The 22199-nt window shown below is 44.6% G+C and overlaps 2 protein-coding genes across 10 annotated transcripts in view; both read left to right on the plus strand.

Annotated features, from left to right (window-relative positions):
* Positions 1–3660, plus strand: part of KIF21A (kinesin family member 21A) — a 98920-nt gene extending 95260 nt beyond the window's left edge. For all 9 annotated transcript variants that reach the window (XM_060279386.2, XM_060279379.2, XM_060279381.2 and 6 more), the window contains 2 exons: positions 412–611; positions 1683–3660. In XM_060279386.2, coding sequence (XP_060135369.2) covers positions 412–611; positions 1683–1776 — 294 coding nt within the window. In that variant the 3' untranslated portion in view covers positions 1777–3660. The remainder of the gene's footprint in view (positions 1–411; positions 612–1682) is intronic.
* Positions 3661–9850: 6190 nt separating this feature from the next.
* Positions 9851–22199, plus strand: part of LOC118090601 (sucrase-isomaltase, intestinal-like) — an 88327-nt gene continuing 75978 nt past the window's right edge. The window contains exons 1-4 of the mRNA XM_060279398.2: positions 9851–10011; positions 16725–16812; positions 18553–18655; positions 18765–18913. Of these exons, the coding sequence (XP_060135381.2) occupies positions 9966–10011; positions 16725–16812; positions 18553–18655; positions 18765–18913 (386 nt within the window). The 5' untranslated portion in view covers positions 9851–9965. The remainder of the gene's footprint in view (positions 10012–16724; positions 16813–18552; positions 18656–18764; positions 18914–22199) is intronic.

Below are 22199 nucleotides of genomic sequence, written 5' to 3' on the forward strand. Positions count from 1 at the left end.
AGGATTGACAACATGGAGCATGCTATATGTTGATAGAACTTTTCCGTGGTCCTCAGACTTCTGGCATAATTCTGGTAAAATTCCCAGCATCCTTCTTAACTGGAAGTTTCTAACCTTCACAGTTGCAGAGGATGTGTTTGACCATGCAGTAGAGAAATGTGGGAGTAGGAGGCAGAGCTTTCAAAGCACACACTCTAATTTCAATAGTTGCTATATTGCCAAGTTGCTCTGGAGTAAGCAAGTCATAGGTTTTTTTTTAAAAGAGGTGGACTTAAGTATTCCATATTTGAGGACCGCAGTTTAATCATATGCACTGCCCTCTGCTTCATATTATCGGATGCATTTTTTCAGAGCTGAACTCCCTATGGATGATGATGTTTCTCAACCTGATTTTGTGATATGTCTTTTCAGCAAGTTCCTAATGCCCACAAGGACTGGGTCTGTGCTCTTGGACTTGTGCCCGGTTCCCCTGTGCTTCTCAGCGGCTGCCGCGGAGGCATTCTGAAGCTCTGGAATGTAGATACATTTGCACCAATAAGCGAACTCAAGGGACACGACAGTCCCATCAATGCCATCTGCACCAATTCAGGCCAGATTTTTACTGCGTCGGAGTGAGTTGCTTTTAATGTTCTTTGCACACATTGCATAGCTGGAAATAATTCTGAGCATTCCAGTTCATTTAAAACACTGGCAGTGAGTGATCTTCTTTGCTTTCCAGGCTGTGCAGAAATTCAAAGGGTTTGTCTTCATTGTGAACCACCAACTTAATTTCCTGCACATTTATGGTCATAGCTGGCAGAGGTTTAAACTGTGTTATTATTTGGGTTGGTTTTTTTAAAAAAACAAAACTAATGTAAAATGTTCGTTGTTTTATACGGAGACATGTATTTTTATTGAATATTATGCCATAAGTTACTTGTAAGGGAAAAGCATAAAAATAGTTAAGTTTGTGACGTTGCTGCTTGTTTGCAGTTAGTGAGCCTTTGTTTGTCAAATGGAAGTGCTTTGATGTCATACCATAATATCTAATACAATGTATTAAAAAACAGCAGTAGCATAATAGCTTATTAGGTAGGACTAGTGTAAATGTCAAGATAGTAAGCAAGCTTTCAGGTATACTGGAGCTCTTCTGGAGCCTTATAATTCTGATCAGCTCAAAAGCTTGCTTATGACTTATGTGACTTTTACTTGGTCCTTATAAATGTTATGCGCTACTATTTTATTGGGGTCTTTATGCCTAGTGAACCAACAGAATCAATAATATACAGCAGGCATCCCCAAATTCGCCCCTCCAGCTGTTTTGGGACTACAACTCCCATCATCCTTGACCACTGGTCCTGTTAACTAGGGATGATGGGAGTTGTAGTCCCAAAACAGTTGGAGTGCCAAGTTTGGGGTGCCTGATATAAAGCCTCTTTCAGTGTGCTGCTCAGCCTGTTTCCTATATTTCACAGTGGCGCAATGAAATTGTTGTGGGGTGCATTTGAGAATCTCAAAATCATTGAGCTGCTCCACATTCGCTTTCTCGAGAGACTACTTTTGATTAAGGGAACATTTCAGTGGAAGAGTTTTTGTTTTGTTTTTTTAATTCACGGGTATATAAATGGGAAAACGGCTTTTCTCTGCTTCTTCCTTTTCCCACTTCACACTAATAGATTTGATTGCTTACAAATATTTTGCAGTGATCGGACTGTGAGAATCTGGAAGGCTCCCTGCAGCTTCGACGGGCAGATCTCCGATGCTGGTGATGCAAGTGAAGATGTGGCCAGTAATTAAAGACGAGAGTAGGCACATGCTTGCAGCTGGGGAGGAAGAAGAAGATGCAGCTCAGCTGTACCGTTTTAAGTGTGTTGTATTCTGCTGAAACTGCTGCCCTTAAAGACTGCCTTCTGTACTATATTTCAAACACTAGTCTGTTGGTGGTATGCTTGTCTCACATATAACGGCTGGATTTGTGTGCATTTATTAGCTTTGTAAGTTGAACAAACTGGAAGCCTTTCATCTGGAATGGTTGTCTCAAGACCTGTAACCTAGGAAAAGAAAGTGCCCTATGTACCTCACTCTCTGACCCCTTCTGTTCAGCTGAGCTTCACTTTGTGGTTGTATGGAATGCGCCAGCAATATCTATTGTCTCATTTCCCAAGCCTTTAATGGAAGAGCAGCGGGGGGGGGGGGGGTCCTAAAAAGTTTACTTATGTTTTGCTGCTGTAAGAAACTAAGACTGGAGCGCAAGGGAGGGGCGGGGTCTTAGTTTGAGACGGATTACTGCCCTGACTGTGTCATGCTAACAATGAATGCCATATGACCTGCGTTAGTTGTTAGCATTATACTCTTGCTGACCAAAGTTGCGCAGCTGTGTCTACTCTGTGCTCAGGACTAGAAACTAAAATGCTGTCAAATTATTAACATTTTATTAGTGCTCTGCCTACCACAGTATTCTTACAGGAAAAACCTTAATCTATTTTTCTTATGTTTCCGTCATCTCACGATGTTTTATTTAAGAGATAAACAAGGTGTCCTTCCTTTTTAACATACTTTGATATGCTGCTAAATATATTTTAGATATGTTTGTTGAACCTTGGAGTTAGTTAAAAGAACGGTAGCAACTGTGTCAACAAAGGCCGTGTGTAAATACATGGTATGTAAAGAGAGAGACTATCTTAACAATGTGCCTGTGTGGATTTTTTAATTGCTGTAGATTTGAGTGTGGATATTGAACAAGAGGGTTGTATAATTTATCCAGTTTTTCAGAACATTCATTTGTAAATTCGGCAAGTTGTAGGAACAGTGTTTTATTGGGTTTGCTGTTGGGTAGAGGATATGAACTTGTAAATGTACAGCTTGTGATAGTTGATGCTTACATTAAAAACAAAAACAAAAAAACCACACAATTGAATGTGAACACTTTCATTGCCGCTACTTTTGTTTGGCGCCATACATGAAGAGAAATTAACATGACTAAGTGAAACTGCACAGGACCCAAGTACAAAGAAGTGTGTGGTGTTTTCTAAGCAACCCTGTGGCATTCAGACTAAAAAGGGTGCTTTGTGGATTGCGTTGTTATTCTTTAATGGCCTTTGTTAATCCAAAGCAGGGGTAGGCAACCTAAGGCCCAGGGGCCGGATGCGGCCCAATCACCTTCTCAATCTGGCCCGCAGACCAGCGTGTTTTTACATGAGTAGAATGTGTCCTTTTATTTAAAATGCATTTGTGGGGCCTGCCTGGTGTTTTTACATGAGTAGAATGTGTGCTTCTACTTAAAATGCATCTGGGTTATTTGTGGGGCATGGGTATTCATTCATTTCCTCCCCCAAAATATAGTCTGTCCCCCCCCCCACGGTCTGACGGACAGTGAACCGGCCAATGGCTGAAAAAAGTTGCTGACCCCTGATCTAAAGAGTGGTCATTAAGGGTCAAGGCCTCCCAGTGCCATTGTAACCCTGGTCATTATCTGGAGGTGGATGGCAGAGGGGAATACAAAGAAAATATCTGAAATAGCCACCTTTTTAAACGCAGGAACTTATTTTGAAATAAAATTAATAATACAGGCAACAAAAGGAAGAATGCATGTAGCAATCAGCTCACTGATTACTGTCTTTAGTATATCATAGATAAGGATGTATGGCAATTAAAGCAAAAGTAAAAGCTGGTGACCCCTTGATCATTCCTTGAGAATTGTGAGCTTCGGTAGTCTTGTTAAGCTTTTGCACATGAACCTTTGAGTCCGCCCCCTGAGGAAACCATTCCTGTGAAACGGGGAAGAAGCTGGCCACCCGTCAGATGAGATAAGAACGCATGGGAAGAGTTAAGAATGCATGATACATCATAGCACTTTACTATCTGACTTGATTATTGCACTATATACTGGACTTTTAAGACTTAGAGCATGAGATTTTGTACACATTTTTGAAACTCCTTCTATATGTGAAGGTTGTTGGTGCATATATTTTTAAATATTTGCACTTCACGGTGGTTTACCTTTTCATTGTTTTTCTATTGGATGCTACTGGAGTCTTCAAACCTTCTGCTGGTGATGTCTAATTTGGGCGCCACTTTTTTGTGTGTTTAATCATTATTTTAGGTATGAAAGGTGTGCTTTTTTGGGGGGGGGAAATATGCCAGATCCCTCCCTGGTGGGCAAGGTACGTTCTGCCCAACTTTGTTTCAATTCGGTTCAGCGGTTATGGAGAAAGGCTGTTTCATCCGCATGTGCAATGCCTACATTTTTATATATGTAGATATAAGCATAACTAAAACCACAGAGAAATAGGCACATTATACATAAAAAGAATCCTGGGGAAAGGAGAAAGAACATTATATGTAAGCAATGACCACATGGTGAACAAAACAGAATATAAATATGCAAGCTTAACTTTTAAACTTTGCTCCGGAGAAAAAATGCGCAACTTAACTATTACAAGCAGCAATTGTGGCAGGAAAAGCAAGTAAGAATTTCAGCAATTAATTACTGGTAACTCTAAATTGTGCCCTGAAACTTCAACCAGTCCATGTTAGTTCAAAGCTTTACTATGTAACAGTGATAAAGCAAATTGCCTTAAATATTAAGACTAGAAATTAAAAGGAATAGGGGAGGACTGAAAGGAAAAATCAAGATCTAGAGAACAAGGCCCAGAGGAGTCCGGAGAGAAGAGGGGAGGAAAAACCAGAAAATAAAATGGTGAGGTTTCAGCATCACCAAGGAATAGACTACTGTGCCTGTGTGTTTGTGTGTACAGGAACGCTCAATCTCTTCAATATTGCTCATGAACCAAGGTTCTAGATCAGGCATGGCCAAACTTGACCCTCCAGCTGTTTTGGGACTACAACTCCCATCATCCCTAGCTAACCGGGACAGTGGTCAGGGATGATGGGAATTGTAGTCCCAAAACAGCTGGAGGGCCAAGTTTGGCCATGCCTGTTCTAGACCAAGGATTGGTTCAGAGGGAAATGGCTGCAAACTGCTTCTACCTTGAAGAAGCAACACGTTCAAGGCAAGAAAACCCCTCTCTCAAAAAAAGAAGTCAAAAGGCCCCAGAAGAAACAAAGAACTGCTGTGAATCTTGGAGCTAAGAAAACAAAGAAAAATAAGTGAACTCTAGCACTTGAGGTGCGACCTCTTTTTCATCTCTCAGCATCTCCAGATTCAATATTTTCTCACACACTACTTTCCCCCCTCAAATCCAGTTCTGTATTGGTAAATGAAAAAGTCAGAGGCCGACAGCTGTACAAATAGGTGTTGGGTGTTTTTTTTTAATTATTTCAATTATTTTTGGGGAGTAACATATTCCTTGATAAAGCTGAAAAGAGCCTCGTGAAGGTCGTCAGAGCTGCTGGCAAATCTTGTATCGTCTTCACCCTGTACACGATCTTGGTGCATGATCACGGCTCAGCTATAGCCTTGCCAGCCTTATTGTCCTCATGTTCCAGCGCAGGGACACCCAGGGATGCTGGCTGTAGGGAATATCGTACGTTGCACCTTCTTTTCACCACAGTCCATTGTGGCATAGCTTGAGCGAGGCCTAGTCACCACAGGAATCACTTACCTATTTTCCCTTGCTTTTGTAATCCAGAGTTCCAGACCCAGAAAAACACATGCCCTTCCTTTGCAACAGGAAACACTCAGACTGTTTATGAGCCACAGGTGGAACAAAATATTCCTTCAGTTCCACAGCTCTGTGGGCCTTTTCTTCAGCACCTCTGAACCACAGCCCCACCCTACAAAATAAGATGAAGCCTATGCCGCTCAGAGATTGGGCTGCAGGTAACAAAATTAACGCAGGAGTAGATAACATATGATCACTGCAGATGGTGACAGCAGTCCTGAAATTAAAAGACGCCTGCTTCTTGGGAGAAAAGCAATGACAAACCTAGACAGCATCTTAAAAAGCAGAGACATCACCTTGCCAACAAAGGTCCGTATAGTTAAAGCTATGGAAGTGAGAGCTGGACCACAAAGAAGGCTGATCGCCAAAGAATTGATGCTTTTGAATTATGGTGCTGGAGGAGACTCTTGAGAGTCCCATGGACTGCAAGAAGATCAGACCTATCCATTCTGAAGGAAATCACCCCCGAGTGCTCACTGGAAGGACAGATCCTGAAGCTGAGGCTCCAATACTTTGGCCACCTCATGAGAAGAGAAGACTCCCTGGAAAAGACCCTGATGTTGAGAAAGATGGAGGGCACTAGGAGAAGGGGACGACAGAGGACGAGATGGTTGGACAGTGTTCTCGAAGCTACCAACATGAGTTTGACCAAACTGCGGGAGGCAGTGGAAGACAGGAGTGCCTGGCATGCTATGGTCCATGGGTCACGAAGAGTCGGACACGACTAAACGACTAAACAACAACAAAGATAACATATGAGACAAAGCAGCTCTTCAAGTACCCAAGTAAGTGATGGAGTAGGCTCCTGGGACTAACCCCCCCCCCCAAAAAAGAAAGAAAGATCAGTTGAGCTCTTCAAGCATTCTGGTGAAATACTGAAAAGCCCCCAGGGCTCCTTGCTTGTGGAATGCTCTCCCCAGGGAGGATCACATCTTTATCTTTTAGGCCAGTGGTTCCCAACAAGTGGTCCGCGGACCCCCAGGGGTCCGCGAGCTATGCCAGAGGGGTCCGCAAGATCACCTCCCCAAGATGTGTGTATTGAGCGGCGCGCGCGCAGCGGGAGCACCACGCACTGCTGCCGCGGCGTGGCGCCCCTAGCAATCCGCTCCGCCGACTCGGGAGTCTCCTTGGGTCTCCTCAGAGGAGGAGGCGCCACGCCGAAAGCCCCAGAGCTCGCTTGCCTCCTTCCCGCCCTCTCCCTGCCTGTGGCCAGCAGCTCCAGACGCTGTTCTATGGAGTTTTTGGCGTGGCTCCGCCTCCTCCGAGGAGACCCAATGAGACTCCCGAGTCGGCGGAGGGCAGCGGACTCGCTGCTGGGCGCCCCTGCTCCCTCAATTCAGGACCCGGTGGGAGGCTTTGAAGCGGGCGCGAGGTCGCCTCTTCACCTCGGCAGCTGCGCCTTCCCCTCCCCCACCCCATTCCACCGCCCACCCCCACCCCCAGAGAGAGAGGGGGCCACTGTTTTTTGGGGTGGTGGTCTTACCCCCTCTGTCAGTGAGGGAGCAGTGCGGGCGCCTTACAAATCAGCCCCCTTTGCACAGAGGGGTGACTGGGTGGGAGAAGCCCATGGAATGCAGGCGCTCTAGCCCCGAAGAGGCTGTCACCTTGCTTGCAAAAGCAACAGCCTCTCCCGGGCTGAGCCGCCTGCCTTCCCTGCCTGCCTTCCGTTGGAACGCAGGCACGGAAGGCAGGAGGAGCACTTTTGGGATGCCCCATTCCCCCCTGCTGCCAGTTACCAAGCCTGCTCCGCTTGCTTTGCTGCGAGCTGGGAGGGGTGGTGGTGGACGGGAGCTCCTGTCAGTCCGTCCCTTCTCCCAGCTCGCTGTACCAGCAAGAAAAGCAAGAGCCGCTTGGGCACTGTGCGCTGCTCTCCCTCCCTCCCTCTCTCCCTCTCTTTCTTTCTCTGACTCCTTCCTCCCTCCCTCCCTCCCTCCCTCCCTCTCTCTTTCACCCCTTCTTTCCTTAGCATTTGCTAATTTCCACCCGCTGCTTCTTGTCAGCTTCTTCTCTTGGGAACCTTTCCTAAAAATGGTCAACAACTTTGGGGGTCCCCCGCGGCTAAAAAGGTTGTCAATTCTTGGGAATTTGGGGGGGGGGGGCGCCGGAGGGATCTTCGCACCACGGCGCTGGATATGTTTCACTCAGCCAAAATTGTTTAATAAAAAGGTGCTAATGGAGCCAAAAGTTATTTTCTGCTGACTAGTAGGCAGGTAGAGATTTGCAGTCAGATTTCAGAGTGAAAGTTTCAAGTTTGGAACCTAATATTTCAGAAATAATGAACTCAAAGGACAGATTTAACTCATCTCATTAAGAACTGAAAATTAAAACTAACTGTATACTGATGGAGTACTCTGTTGTAACTGTAAAAAACGTATAAAAAAGACTCTTAATTTGGCTCTCACTTTTTAATTTTAGGATTAGGAATTAATGGGGGTCCTTGTCACAATAGCGGCTCAATGAGGGGTCCTCGAGAAAATTTGGTTGGGAACCCCTGTTTTAGGCAAAAGCATTTCTCTTCATCCAGGCCTTTAGCTAATGAAACAATCTATGGCCTTTTAAGTTGTGTGGGGTGGGTATTGTTTTTGTTGTTACGGTACAGTATGCGTTTTTGTGTTCTTATATTGGGACCCCTGGGTATAGGGCAGTATATAAACAACAACTATTGCTGCTGCTGCTGCTGCTGCTGCCCTGTTACCTTTGGATGATGGTGGTGTAGAAATTAAATAATAATAAAAATAAAAATAAATAGTAAGACATCAGGCCATCACCAGGGGCTCTGACCCAATAACATCACATCACCAAGGACCACCCCTAGGCTTCAGGTTAGGGCCATGATATCTCAAGGTCCAGGATATTCCTGACCTGGAAACCCCTTTTCAAGTGTTTGAAAGGAAAACTCAAAGAGAACATTTTTAATGCCTGCCCTCTGCTGCCTGCTATTCCTGCCCTATCCGCCTCCATCATGCATTGAAGGCCCTCGCTTTGGGAAAGGAGAATGAAGCTCGATGTCAGGAGTATGGGCAGGAGTCAGGCTCTGGGGCCTGTAGTGCTTTGCAGGACTGGGGCCTGCCTCAGCTTGTGCTGGAGAAGCAAGGAGTGGCCACTCAGGTGAGGCCTCAGCTTGTGCTGGAGAGGCAAGGAGTGACCACTCAGGTGAGACCACTTGATACCTCACTGCACCTGGTGGCAGGAGCTGGGAGGGATAAAAGCTCAGCATTTCCCTTCAGCTCTTTGCCACAGCAACGCTATCCCTGCCTGGTTGCATCTGGCCTCTTGCTCCTTGGACCCTCGCCTTGATTCTTGACCCTTAGACCTCTGCCTTGCCGACGCCTTGATCCTCGACCCTTGGACCTTTGCCTTGCCGATGCCTTGCTCCTTGACTCCCAGACCTTCGCCTCTGCCTTGCTCCTTGACCCTGCGACTGCCTGCTGCTGGACCCTCAACCCTGCATCTGTTCCTGCTTCTACACCACCATCTTGCCTCTGGTCCTGACGTCCTCAGCCAGGGCTTCAACTGCCCGCCGACCGGACCGTGACACTTGAGCAGGGTCTCCCACGAAGATGACAGAGGCCAAGCCAGTGGCTCCTCCTTTTGATAGCTGACGCTCTTTTGAAATCTAGAATTGGGGCAGGGTTAAAGTAAAAGCCCCATGATCCTGTGCAGAAAATGATGGGTACATGATAATGGGCCTAGCGAATTAAAGACGCATCTAGTCCAGCAGTGTTCTCCCAGTGGCCAACCAGACCACAGGCAGCGACTGGGTGCAATAGCATTTGCCACATTTGCGATTCACAGTAGGTGATATTCAGAGGCGCGCTGCCTCCTGCAGAGCCATTGTGCTTAGTAGCCGTTCCATGAAAAAGCCCATAACATCTCTTTCCTACTTCTCTAAAAAATTCTTGCAGCATCATTTTCTCAGAGGAAACGTGGAGCTTTGACTTTAGATCCATGATCCCCTGTGATAAAAGACTGCAAAGATCTCCGTAATGTATTGTGGGGTGCAAAATAGTAGGGAGAGTGTTGATTAAAGTGATTTCAGAGGAGTAGGATCATTCCCCTATCTCTGTGGTCAAATGCACATGTTAAACTTAAAATCTATGCCCACATTGGCCTTGTCGCTTCTGTTACAATCAGCAACTCTTCCCCCTTCTTTTCCTACGAAGATAGCATTTTAAATTTACAAATAAATTTGCAACTTGTCTTCCCTTCAACCTTACATAAGCTGCAAATAAGGTCATTTTCTTCCTGATCAAAGTAACAAATATTTGCAATGTGTCAGCTTGCAGATAACTCTGTGTTCCCTGCTAGATCTTGCTTATAAAAGGCCACTGTCTAAGGAGCTTGTGTTATATCTATTCAACCATGGAGAGAAATAAGAAGTTTCCTTTTTTGGCTCTTGCTCTTGCAGGTAAGATAGAATTTTATAGTTGGATAGCAGTACATTGGAAGGTGTTTCATACTGAGTCAGTCCATTGCTCTGTCTAGCTCACTATTGTCTAGAGACCAGGGATTCCCAAACGTGGGTCTCCAGCTGTTCTGGGACTACAATTCTCATCACTCTTGACCACTGGTCCTGCTAGTTAGGGATGATGGGAGTTGTAGTCCAAAAACAGCTGGAGACCCAAGTTTGGGAATCCCTGGTCTGGAAGAACTGGCAGTGGTCCTCCAAGGTTATATGATCCTTTGCCAATCGGATGCCCCCCATCAGCCTCAGTTTGGAGCCAAACATCCTGAGGGCACCAGGTTGGTGAAGGCGAGGTTAAACATTCCCATGCTCAGCTCCAGTGCTGAAGTCAACTTTGCTACCTTCACAGGTGCAGTTCTCTGTTTAAGTCAAATGTGCCTTGGGGTTATGGAACAAAAATAAACTTTTAAAAATTTGTATTAAAGGTAAAGGTAAAGGGACCCCTGACCATTAGGTCCAGTCGTGACCAACTCTGGGGTTGCGCGCTAATCTCACATTATTGGCCGAGGGAGCCGACATATAGCTTCCAGGTCATGTGGCCAGCATGACAAAGCCGCTTCTGGCAAACCAGAGCAGCACATGGAAACGGCGTTTACCTTCCCGCTGTAGCGGTTCCTATTTATCTACTTGCATTTTGACGTGCTTTCGAACTGCTAGGTTGGCAGGAGCTGGGACCGAGCAACGGGAGCTCACCCTGTCGCGGGGATTCGAACCGCCGACCTTCTGATCGGCAAGCCTTAGGCTCAGTGGTTTAACCACAGTGCCACCTGGGTCCCTCGGCCAATAATGCGAAAATTTGTATTAGGTGCCTGTAAAGGTGAACTGCGGCAGAAAAGTTGCCCAGATCAGTTTGTGTTTCCCTTGATAAAAGACTTTCTTCAAAAATGCATCTATAATGCAGCTGCCCTTTTTCTTGTTCTTGGATTGTGTTCAACAGCTGTTATTGATTCTTTATTCATTCAGGATTTCAACGGTGTGTGCAGCTCACCCTTCCAATGCATTCCTGGTTTGTTTGTTTTTTGTTTTTTTGAGCAGTTTACAATAGTCCAAAGTGCTGTGATCCGTAAGATCAATATACAAACAGTCTGAGGAGATAGAAATTCAAAGACTCCCCAGGAAAGAAACCCTCGTCTGCCTAATATGATAAAAGCTTGCTGGAAAGGGGAAGCTTTCACCAGGCAGTAAGGGAGAGGGCCAAATCAACCTACGGTAAACTGGTGCAACCACCAAGGAGGCCCATGCTCTTGTTCCAGCCACTCGGGCATCCTGCACAGCTGGGACATAGAGGAAGGTGTCTCCACCAGGTTTTAGGGAGTAGCAGGCTGGTTACAGGTACTGGAAGAGGCAGTCTTTAGTGTACCTTGGCTCAAGCCATTGATCTGCAAGGATGTCTACCTCCTTCGATCACAAGTAGCAAAATAGTTCAAAACAGAACCAAAGAAAGGGGAGAAGATACTGGAACGGATGAATGCTTTTTGATAAATTAACTGGCAGTCTTTCGGTTCAAATGCCTTCCCTAGTGGGTTGTTTTGTTTTGTTTTGTTTTGTCTCTTTACAAATAAGATACTGCAGGTTCTTTGAAAAGGATGGTTTCTGAGCAATTTGTAAAGAAATGTGTCCTAGAAGAAGGCACTTTTGCAAATTTTGCATGCAAATCTAACAATAAACACACATCTTTTCCAGCGTCTTTGAGATACACTCCCCCTTTTTTGATAATACATTATTGAATGCTTCCTGTTTTGTAAGATTTTCCTTTCAGCAAAATAGTTCCCCACACAATGTGCTTTAGGTTGTAGCTCTTCTTTAGGAACAACCGGGCTGGTTTCAGATGGAAAACGGCAGCAATTCTGCCAGCTATCTGCTAAAGCAGGTAAAATGCAATATCCCTCTTCTCTCAATTCCTGTGACGGTGCCTTCCCGTTCTCCCCCAAAATGGGTGGGCAAACGTTGGTTTTGGGAATGGCATGTGACCGTTCTTACCAGCAGGCCATAAAGAATGTCAGTCACCCATGTGGGAAGCCAATACTTGCTTTCCCCAAAATGAGAGTTTTTTTTTTTTGTTTTAAACCACCAGTGGGCAGCACAAGCTTTTGCTAAGGGGTTTTAATCGTTTTTTTTATGATTAATTCTAAGACCTTCTGTGCGAGTTCAGATCTAGAATTAAAATGCTTCCCTTATCTAGAGATTGCGTGGGATTGCGTCTTTATTTATTCACGGGGGAAGAAAGCATATGGGATACGATCTCATTCAAAACGTTTCTGTTTGCAAAGTGGGATACAATGAACAGTATTCTTAATGCCAGGCGGGATTAAGCATTATTCTGAGCATGCCATAGAACAGTTCCCAAAGCAAACTGGGTCCCCGCTGTAGTGCAATTGCCAGAATTGCAGCAGCACAATATGCAGATTGTGCTTATCAAGTGTTTTCATGGCACTTTAAATACCGTACATGGTGTCCCTGTAAGCTTCAATATTTAAAAGACCACAAACATTCTTGGCATCAGGTCACCAAAGAAAAGAAAGAATTTCTGGGGGTGGTCTGGGAGAAAGTGTTATACCTCATATTGAGGGAACTCGAAAATCTTGAAAGGGTGTACTGGAAAGATGATAGCTGTAATTTGCTCAACAAATACTCTGATGTCAAAGTTCTTTTAATTCTGCAGAACTTATTGGGTTTTTTGGGGGGGGGCGAACGTGCGCGGACTTGAGCTCTATCTCTGTAAAGTTCACCATTACTCCGTGGGGTTAGGAAGTATTTTCAGAATGCTAGAAGTCCCAAAATTGTGTCAAAAAGCAATAGGATTGTGACCGAATAGTGCTAGGTGGGAATAGGTAGACCTACAGCATAGAGACCTGCTAGAGCAGGAATGGGGAATATTTGGACCTGCCGGATGTTAGACATGAATTCCCATTGGCCCCAGTCAGCTTGGCAAAGTATACAATGAGATGTAAGTCAGAGATCTTTGTCTTGCTGCTCTGCACGCAGTGGCATGCGGTCAGTGAACAAGGGGGACTAGGCTAGTCTCCTAAAGGTTCCCGGAGAATTAGAGTATTAAAGTATTAAAGCCTGGAGCCTCCTTTCCAAGGCCCAGGAAGCTTCTGCCTAGCTTAGGGAGGGAGGGGTGATGCTTACATGCTCAGTATTGTGGCGTCACCACCACCCCAGTCGCTCTCTCAAGCTGGGGCCTCTTGCCCTAATTGTTCCCCTACGCTCCTGACTGCACAATAGTTCCATCCCCACAACTTAGTTATATTAGGTGCATCTGACAAGGAGCACAATCTTCTGTACATTCAGAGCTCAGTAGGCCAGATCCTAAGTCAGTTTTCATGGAAACGAAGCCTTAGGTCTCATCTCCTCTTCCGCTTATCTTCCTTGGTGTCAAGAATGAGCCCGTGGTGGACTCTGGAGCAGACAGCAAGAGCAAAGGATTGGCCGGGAGTATTGTATAAATGTTGTATAAACTCAAAGGTCAGGAACTAGGAAACAAAGGTGATCAGACCAGGGCCCAGGGGACAGACTCCCCCCCTCCAAATAAGCAGAGCCAGCTCAAGAAATTTAGCTGCCTGAGGCAAAGGACAAGTTGTGCCTACCCCTAATTAGAAGCCAATTGGACTGGTAGTTGAAACTTTCTCCAATACTAGTGAAAGGACACTTGAGGGCAGCAGGATAATGTGTGGGGGGGAGATAGGCCACATGATAGCTCTAGCCACGCCCCCATCTCATTACCTGCCGCCCGAGGCAGCTACCTCACTGCCAACCCTGCCAATGGGTGTTCTGCGCTAACTAAGCCCTTAAAAACTCCCTGTGTGTGGCTTACCCCTTCCAGGCTCTGCGGAAGGAGTAAGTCAGACCTAGGGAATATACAGAAAAATAGAGAAAATGGAGATTCTGAAAGGGGCAGCCTTCGATTGCCTCTTTAGTATCACTGGCCTGCCCTGTTTCTTTTTTTCTTTTTTTTGTTTTCCAATTCAATCTTTATTATTTTTTTAAAATATACATGTATACAACACTCTGTTTTTGTTTGTAACAAAAAAGAAAATGATGGCAACTCAAGCAAAGATACTTTGTATACCTCACAATACCATGACACGACAATTTATGAAAAAAGAAAAGAAAGAAAGAAAATTTAAAAAAAATAAAGAAGAAGAAAAGGTAGTTGAGGTTTTAAAAAAGACTTCCAAACATTCTCATTGTACATTATCTGTTAAATACACTTTTACCGCGCAGTTATTTATTTCTTCTAATTTTTTATCGTATTTCTATGTAGATTGTCAATTACCTTTATATACTTCAAGGCTCAGTCTAGGTCTGCCAGGAGATTACCCCTCATACCATCGTTCTTCAAATATTCTTCAAATATTCTCCATTCCTTGTGGAATTTTGGTTTTGTTTGGCCTCTAACTCTTCCCGCCACCATTGCTAGCTGCAAGTATTCTACCATTAATGTTTGCCAGTCTGCTATATTAGGTGTTTTAGTATTTTTCCAATTTCTTGCCACTAAAATTCTGGCCGTCGTTACCCCGTACATGAACAATGGTCTTTTCGATTTTCCTATTTCAGTTGGCAATATACTTAAAAGAAATATTTCTGGTTGGCCTGCCCTGTTTCATGGGTGGTCTCTGGTTTGGAAGGTTCTAGGTTTCTGGGGTGGGGCTCAGTGTCAAGATCCAGATATAGGATTTGGGCTGCTGTGCCTCTTGTCTCATTTGGCATCTGCCAACTGTCAGTCACTGGGACCATGACCCCCAAGTTCATAAATTATACTCTGGTGGGTACAACTTGCTGGAACACCGGCACTCTCAGGCAAGTGCTATTGCCATTCTAAGAGAACAAGAGGTGTTTGTGGTGAGTTCCAGAAGAATAGCGCTGCCTATTATAAACCCATGGGAGTCATACATGTACTATAGAAGTGGATTAACTAGTTCCCAATACATTAACTGAAGAGTCATCATGACCAGAAAGATCCTTCCGTTGGAATTGTGAATGTTGCTGCCAGCTTCGCTCCCACAATGGTTTATTGTGTGACCTAACCTTCCTGCAGCTTTGACATGCTTCTCGTAAGAAAAGAGCCTCGCTTCGGAGATGGATTCAATCACTGATATACTGTTAAATTAAATGGGGATAATTACGTTGAATTGTAATTTGGGAGCCAGCAATTAATATTTCCAGAAGCTTTAGTCAAAAGTGAAATGCTCTGTGCAGTGGAATTTTAATTGACTTTATATAATGTTTGGTGGCAACAGCATCTTCTTATTAACATTCATTCTCCACTTTCTTATTAACATTCATTCTTATTAACATTCATGCCCCACCTTATGTAATTTATTTCTGAGTGGCATTTGTGAGCATCACCCTAAAGAGGATCAAAAGAGGGCACTAGACAAATGGACTTTGTGTTGGGATTATGACAATGGTTGCTAAGGTTGCTATGAATGGCACCTACATTGGAGGGGCACTCCCTCCCTTTTTCACGTTGCCCAAAGATGTCTCAGAAGCTCTTAGGTCACATCCAAACCATACATTTAAATCACATCTATGCTACTGTGACAGTCTGTCCTGATCCCCTGGCCTACCTGGCAGCCAGACAGCATGCCAAGACCAAGGCCAAAATCTGAGGGTCGTTCAGCATCCACAAAGTCCACAGTCCAAGATCCGAAGCTGAAGGTCAGGAAACGAGGTTCAGGGGTCAATCCAAGTCCCAAATCAGGATGCTGGATGCCTTTTGAACTAGTTCCATGTTCCACAAGTTACCCAAGAAGGGTTTACTCAAAGAGAAAGAACACCTGAGGTAGTTTCCATCCTCCATAATAATTGGAAAAAGCAGGTTGCATATTTGCGAGCATTTTGTGTCCCTTCCTTCCTTCTTTTTTCTTTCTTTCTTTCTTTCCTTCCTTCCTTCTTCCTTCCTTCTTTCCTCCCTCCCTCCCTCCCTCCTTCCTTCCTTCTTCCTTTTTTCCTCCCTCCCTCCCTCCCTCCCTCCCTCCTTCCTTCCTTTTTACTTCCTCCCTCTTTCCCTCCCTCCCTCCCTCCCTCCTTCCTTCCTTCCTTCCTTCCTTCCTTCCTTCCTTCCTTCCTTCCTTCCTTCCTTTTCCTTTTTTCCTTCTTCCCTCCCCCCCTCCCTCCCTCCCTCCCTCCCTCCCCCCTTCCTTCCTTCCTTCCTTCCTTCCTTCCTTCCTTCCTTCCTTCCTTCCTTCCTTCCTTCCTTTTACTTCCTTCCTTCCTTCTTTCTAGATTTATTTGGTTATTCAGATTAAAAATTTACAGTCACATATCCAACATACAACATAAAAACAAGATTCCAAGGGATCTCTTGGACTTCCCTCCTCCCCTTTGTGGGTCCTACTGTTAATAATTTCCTCCTGCATCTTTTATAATAATCCAAATCTTTTACCTCTCCATTGTGTCCAAAATTCACCATTAAACTCCAAGTGATATTACAATCCTACTAACGATTTTAACTGTTTACAATGGTCTTTTAAGATAAATTATAAATTTTCCCTGTTCCTTATTATAATTTTGTTATTGGCCCAGAGATGGAAAGAAGATAACGTCCCTACCAGAGAAGAATGGCAGATCAAGCTGAAATGGCTAGAATGACTGGAAGAATCACAAATCAGGAAGATTGTATCCATTAATTTCTATTTCTCCCCTCTTAGTTTTAAGCCAGGCTTGCACTGCGAGGGAAGACGGACTACATGGTTACTCTCTGACTGGAAAACCAGAGAAGACAGAGAAGGGCTGGAGGTAAGAAGCAGCTTTTGTTATTCCTCTCCACCCCAATTCTTTGTATTTAATATTTTGTTCAACACTTTTCTGATATCTCTTGATTTTTCCTCAAATGTAAAGCCTTGCTTGATTGTGAAGGAGCCATATGCTTTGCAAATGGATGTGGATTGTTTCATGCTGAAAGCAATGTAAAGAGGAACAGAAAAGTGCAACGATTGTGCATATGGCTCAATCCATATGCTAGTGCACATAAAAGATAGCTAACTACATTTACCCACACAGAAGCCCACCAAAGCTGCACTCCAAAGGCTGCAGTGTACACCCAGAGCTCTGCATAAGCAAGAATTATCCATCTCTTCTGTGGTGGGGAATGCCTCCCACTAATAATAATAATAATAATAATTATTATTATTCTTTATACCTCGCCCAGCCACTCTGCGCCCAGAACATACAAATTGTAAAACCTTAGACATAAAAAATTTCCCAATACAGGGTTGCCTTCAGATGTCTTCTAAAAGTCAGTTGTTTATTTTCTTGACATTTTATGGAAGGGCATTTCACAGGGCTGGCGCCACTACCGAGAAGGCCCTCTGCCTCACACTATATCAAGGGGATACTCCCTGATACTGTATTGAAAAGAATAAGTCAATCTTTGCTCATGTGGAGTTCATGGCCGTATCTACACAGCTATAAAAAGAACACTCTGAAAAATAACCGCTTTAAAGCTCACAATGGAAAATTCCATAGAGTTCCAATTTTGACTCCACAGCACCATCTGGTGTCACATTGTTATAATGCATTTATAACGTTTTTGTTTTTTTGTACTAATGTAGTCCATGCATGTAGTCTAAGATCCTTTGAGCTCAGTTCTACTTATGGAAAGGGTGCTTGCGACACCTGCTAATGGAAGAGGGGTAGGCAAAGTGTGCTGATTCCTCTTTCCTTCTGTCCCCACACCCTCAATCTGCTCTGGGACATTGTGGAACCATATGGAGTAGCACAGGAGAGGGACAATAGGCAAATATTCCCTCTCTCCTTCTGTCAGAAAGAGCCTCTCCTGGATCAGAGGTGCTACCCTTCACGGTAAAACTCCTTCTATGAGCAGAAGGCTATCTTAGGATCCAGTCCAGAGTGTCTGGAGAGTAGAAACCATTAATGCTTTATTTTAATAACAAACAATGGAGCCTGGCTCATGGCATAAGAATTGATTTGATTTTTGCAAAGGGAATTGCAACGCAATGGTTCTGAATCAATAAAACTGCTCACTGGACGGGAACTAGATGACATAAAGTTGGATTTAATTACCACAAACTGAATCACAATGCAATTATTCTGGATGAATAAAGGGTTCACTAGATGGGACACAGAGTAATAATGGACATTTACGTCCCAGATTCCTTCTCTGCCTGTGGACCTGTGTAGCCATGTGGCATTTTATTGAATTATAAGGCCTTTATTGTAGAATTTTGATCCTGATTTAGCTGATTCAGATTTAAATCGCAACCAATTCATGGATCCATTTCCTTGAGTCTCCATGTAAACTGCATTGTAAAACACTTTGCAGAAATGTCATAAAGCGGTGGGTAATATTCTTTTGATGGGATATATTTAGACACATGAACTGATCACTAGAGTGAGGTTTTGGAGATGTATGCTTACCGAATGCTCAGAGAACTAAATATTTTTCATTCTCCCATGCTGACTGCTCATAGGAACAGACAATATAGTATGAAGATAAAAGTTGTGTATCTTTTCCAGGGTGGCGCTGTCAAGACGTGGAGTAGCTTCCCTCTATGGAAATGACATTCCTCAACTTGCGTTGGATGTGGAGTTTCAGACAGAGGACAGAGTCAGGTTTAAGGTAAAAGAGGAAGCAAGCAAGGAAAGAAGTTGGTCAACTATCATTTATGCACAGCAACCTAATGAAAACCGTATGTTTATTTTGTGTGTGTGTTCTTATTTGGAAATAGATCTATGACCCTAACAACCAACGGTTCGAAGTTCCTCTCAAGATTGAATCCCCTCCTCTCGCTGCTGCTGACACCAGCTATGACATTGAATTTGTCAACGATTTATCTCTTCAGTTTAAAATCATAAGGAAAGCCACAGGAACTGTGCTGTGAGTACAAGCTATATTAAGTTTGCTTGCTGGGGAGGAAAAAAAACAAGAAGTGATGGAACTGAGATGAGCACCATTTCTCATGCATTACAGCTTGGCTCAGCATGAAAGGAAAAGAAAAATGATCCTTTCTTTCCTGAGTATAAGTTCTGTTTGTCACAGAAATAGCAGGGAGCGAATTATTCCTGGTCTTCACTGAAGGCGAAGTTCTAGGGATAAAAATGCCAAATGCACACATGCAGATGAAGAAATATTGAATGAGTATATTTTCTTTCCATAATCCCTCACCAGATGGGTGATTAGCTAATACTCTTCGCCCTTGTGATGTGAGTTAGTTTTTAAGACTTCTTCAGGAAAAGGCGCATTATCTGTGTTTAGATTTTCACATGTAATGATCACACTGTATCTACCGCGCTTTATATCCATGGAGCCATAGCCAGTCTCAACTTTGGGTCATGCATACATGCAGTGAAATAGGTGGCCATCATATGCTATAACCTACGGGCTAAACCACTGAGCCTAGGGCTTGCTGATCAGAAGGTCGGCGGTTCGAATCCCTGTGACGGGGTGAGCTCCCGTTGCTTGGGCCCAGCTCCTGCCAACCTAGCAGTTCGAAAGCACATCAAAATGCAAGTAGATAAATAGGAACCGCTATAGCGGGAAGGTAAACGGTGTTTTCATGTGCTGCTCTGGTTTGCCAGAAGCGGCTTTGTCATGCTGGCCACATGACCTGGAAGGTATACGCCGGCTCCCTCGGCCAATAATGCGAGATGAGCGCGCAACCCCAGAATCGGTCACGACTGGACCTAATGGTCAGGGGTCCCTTTACCTTTTTACACGTAGGATGGCATTTATTCTCACATGAAATCTGCGTAGGAAATTGAGAATGTTTCAAGAGGCCCCAAGACAAGGATATCATGTTGCTAAGATCGCCTGCTATGTTTTGGGCATCTGGTTCTGGTTTCTGAAATGTGGGTTTAATGGCATTGCCAGCTTTAGGAAAAGAGGAGACTGAGCAGTAGTTTAGAGGAAGCCAGAGGGCAGTCTTGGCTAATACGTTTATCGGCAGTAAAGCAAGATGCTTGGCTGCTTAACATTGCCTGGAAGGAAAAACAATATCAGGAAAACCATGCTTCCTTTCAGGGGCTTATGTAAGTTCTTTCAAAATCTGCTTCTCTTTCTTTCTTTCAATGGATAATTAATTTTCAGCGTGATGCTTGGTTAGTCGCTTTTACCGAAAGAGGATGTGTTAAATGAAACATTAGCGTGGGAAAAAAGACTAGCAGGAATTTCATATAACATGTTCAGAAAGGAGGGGAGAAGGCATAGACAGTGCCAGGGGGCAGTAGCGAAGGAAGATGGGGCGGTGAGGGCGCGCCACCCTGGGCAGCACAATCCCAGGGGCGCCATCGCGACTGCCCCCTGCCCGCGCTGGGTGCCCCGCCCCCGCAGGTGGCATGCCACGCCCCCAAAACACATGGGGCACCCCTGCGCGCGGCGTGCCCCACCCCCAAATCGTGCCCCACGTCCCTGGGGGCCGCACGCCTGCTCTCCGCCCCCTGTGGCAGAGCTCTGCCACTGCCAGGGGGAGGTGAGGGGGCTGTTCAAAACAACCCCCCCAGCAAGTCACTCTCCTTCCACTTGTCCCCCCCATTTCTGAACTCCTGTTTATTAACAAGTGCATTTTATTTTTCTTTCTCAATATTCACCCGCTTAGAAATATACTTTACCCCTTCAATATCCCCTCCGCCATTTTTCCAGTGACCGGCACTGTATGAAGGACAGAGCCAGTCAGTATTGATTTCAGGGTCTCAGACCAACTGAACTGCACTCTTCTTCATTTCATTTTTTGTGTGAAATAAAAATCCTTGCTCCTTGCATTCATTGGTTCCTCTGTTCAAACTGGACCTTGTGGTTCGCCTCAAAAAACTTGCACTAGCCGGGCAAAGAGGAGAGGGGCAAGGGGATGTTCTTGATGTCATCTAGAACAGTTTCCCACACAACTTAAACTTGCAGTGTGGCTATTCCCATACTGTAGTTGTGTGATTGGCATTGGTTTCTGCCTTTTCTTTTCTCCCTTGAAATCATTGGGACTGAAACTCTCAGTCTACACCAGGCATCCCCAAACTTTGGCCCTCCATATGTTTTGGACTACAATTCCCATCTTCCCCGGCTACTGGTCCTGTTAGCAAGGGATCATGGGAGTTGTAGGCCAAAACATCTGGAGGGCCGCAGTTTGGGGATGCATCGTCTACACCCATAAGCATGCAATTAACTCATGCTTACAGTCATACCTCGGTTTAAGTACGCTTTGGTTTGAGTACTCTCAGTTTAAGTACTCTGCGGACCCGCCTGGAACGGATTAATCCACTTTCCATTACTTTCAATGGGAAAGTTCGCTTCAGGTTAAGTATGCTTCAGGTTAAGTACAGACTTCCGGAACCAATTGTGTACTTAAACCGAGGTACCACTGTATAAGGGAAGGGAGTCCCACTAGACCAAGTGGGATTTTCTTCTTAGTATGCAAGTTTAGGACTGTCCTGCCTTTCTCATTTGTTTTCTGTGAGGCTTAGGCATGCCCAGCTACGGCCACATGCATATTTGCACTGGCAAACTCCCTGCTACACAGAAAAGAGTGGAGTTAAGATAGTCGGCTTATCAGAAAGCCAAGCCAGGGTTTAGAAAGCGATGCGCCACAGTTGCTTAACATTAAATGAACATCCCTATAGTGATTTTTTTTAAAAAGATCTTGCTTGAATTCACAACGCCCAAGAGGGTCATCACCACTACAGTCGTACCTTGGATCTCGAATGCCTTTGGCTCCCAAACAAATTGGCTCCCGAACGATTGAAACCTGGAAGTGAGTTTTCCAGATTTTGACGATTTTCGGAAGCTGAGCGCCCAGCTTCTATGGCTTCCATAGAAGAAAACCCAATCAGAAGCCCAATCAGAAGCCACGTTTCTGAACGTTTTGGAAGTTGAACAGGCTTCCGGAACAGATTCTGTTCGATTACCAAGGTACGACTGCATTCCTTTTTACAGATGGGGAGCTCAGCCATAGGGTATTCTTCGGGAGACCCTGGGTAAGAGCTTTAATCCAAATGTTAGAAGTTTGGGGTCTATACTCTAGTCCAGGTCTCCCCCACTTGGTCCCCTCCAGATGTTTTGGACTGCAACTCCTATCATCCCCAGGCAGCATCCAAACATCTGTAGAGCACCAGTTTGGGGAAAACTGCTCTAGTCCTGGCTCATTTGCATCCAACTTGATTTGATTTATTATATTTCG

This window comes from Zootoca vivipara, chromosome 9 (assembly GCF_965207765.1).
Source record: "Zootoca vivipara chromosome 9, rZooViv2.hap1.1, whole genome shotgun sequence".
Taxonomy (NCBI): domain Eukaryota; kingdom Metazoa; phylum Chordata; class Lepidosauria; order Squamata; family Lacertidae; genus Zootoca; species Zootoca vivipara.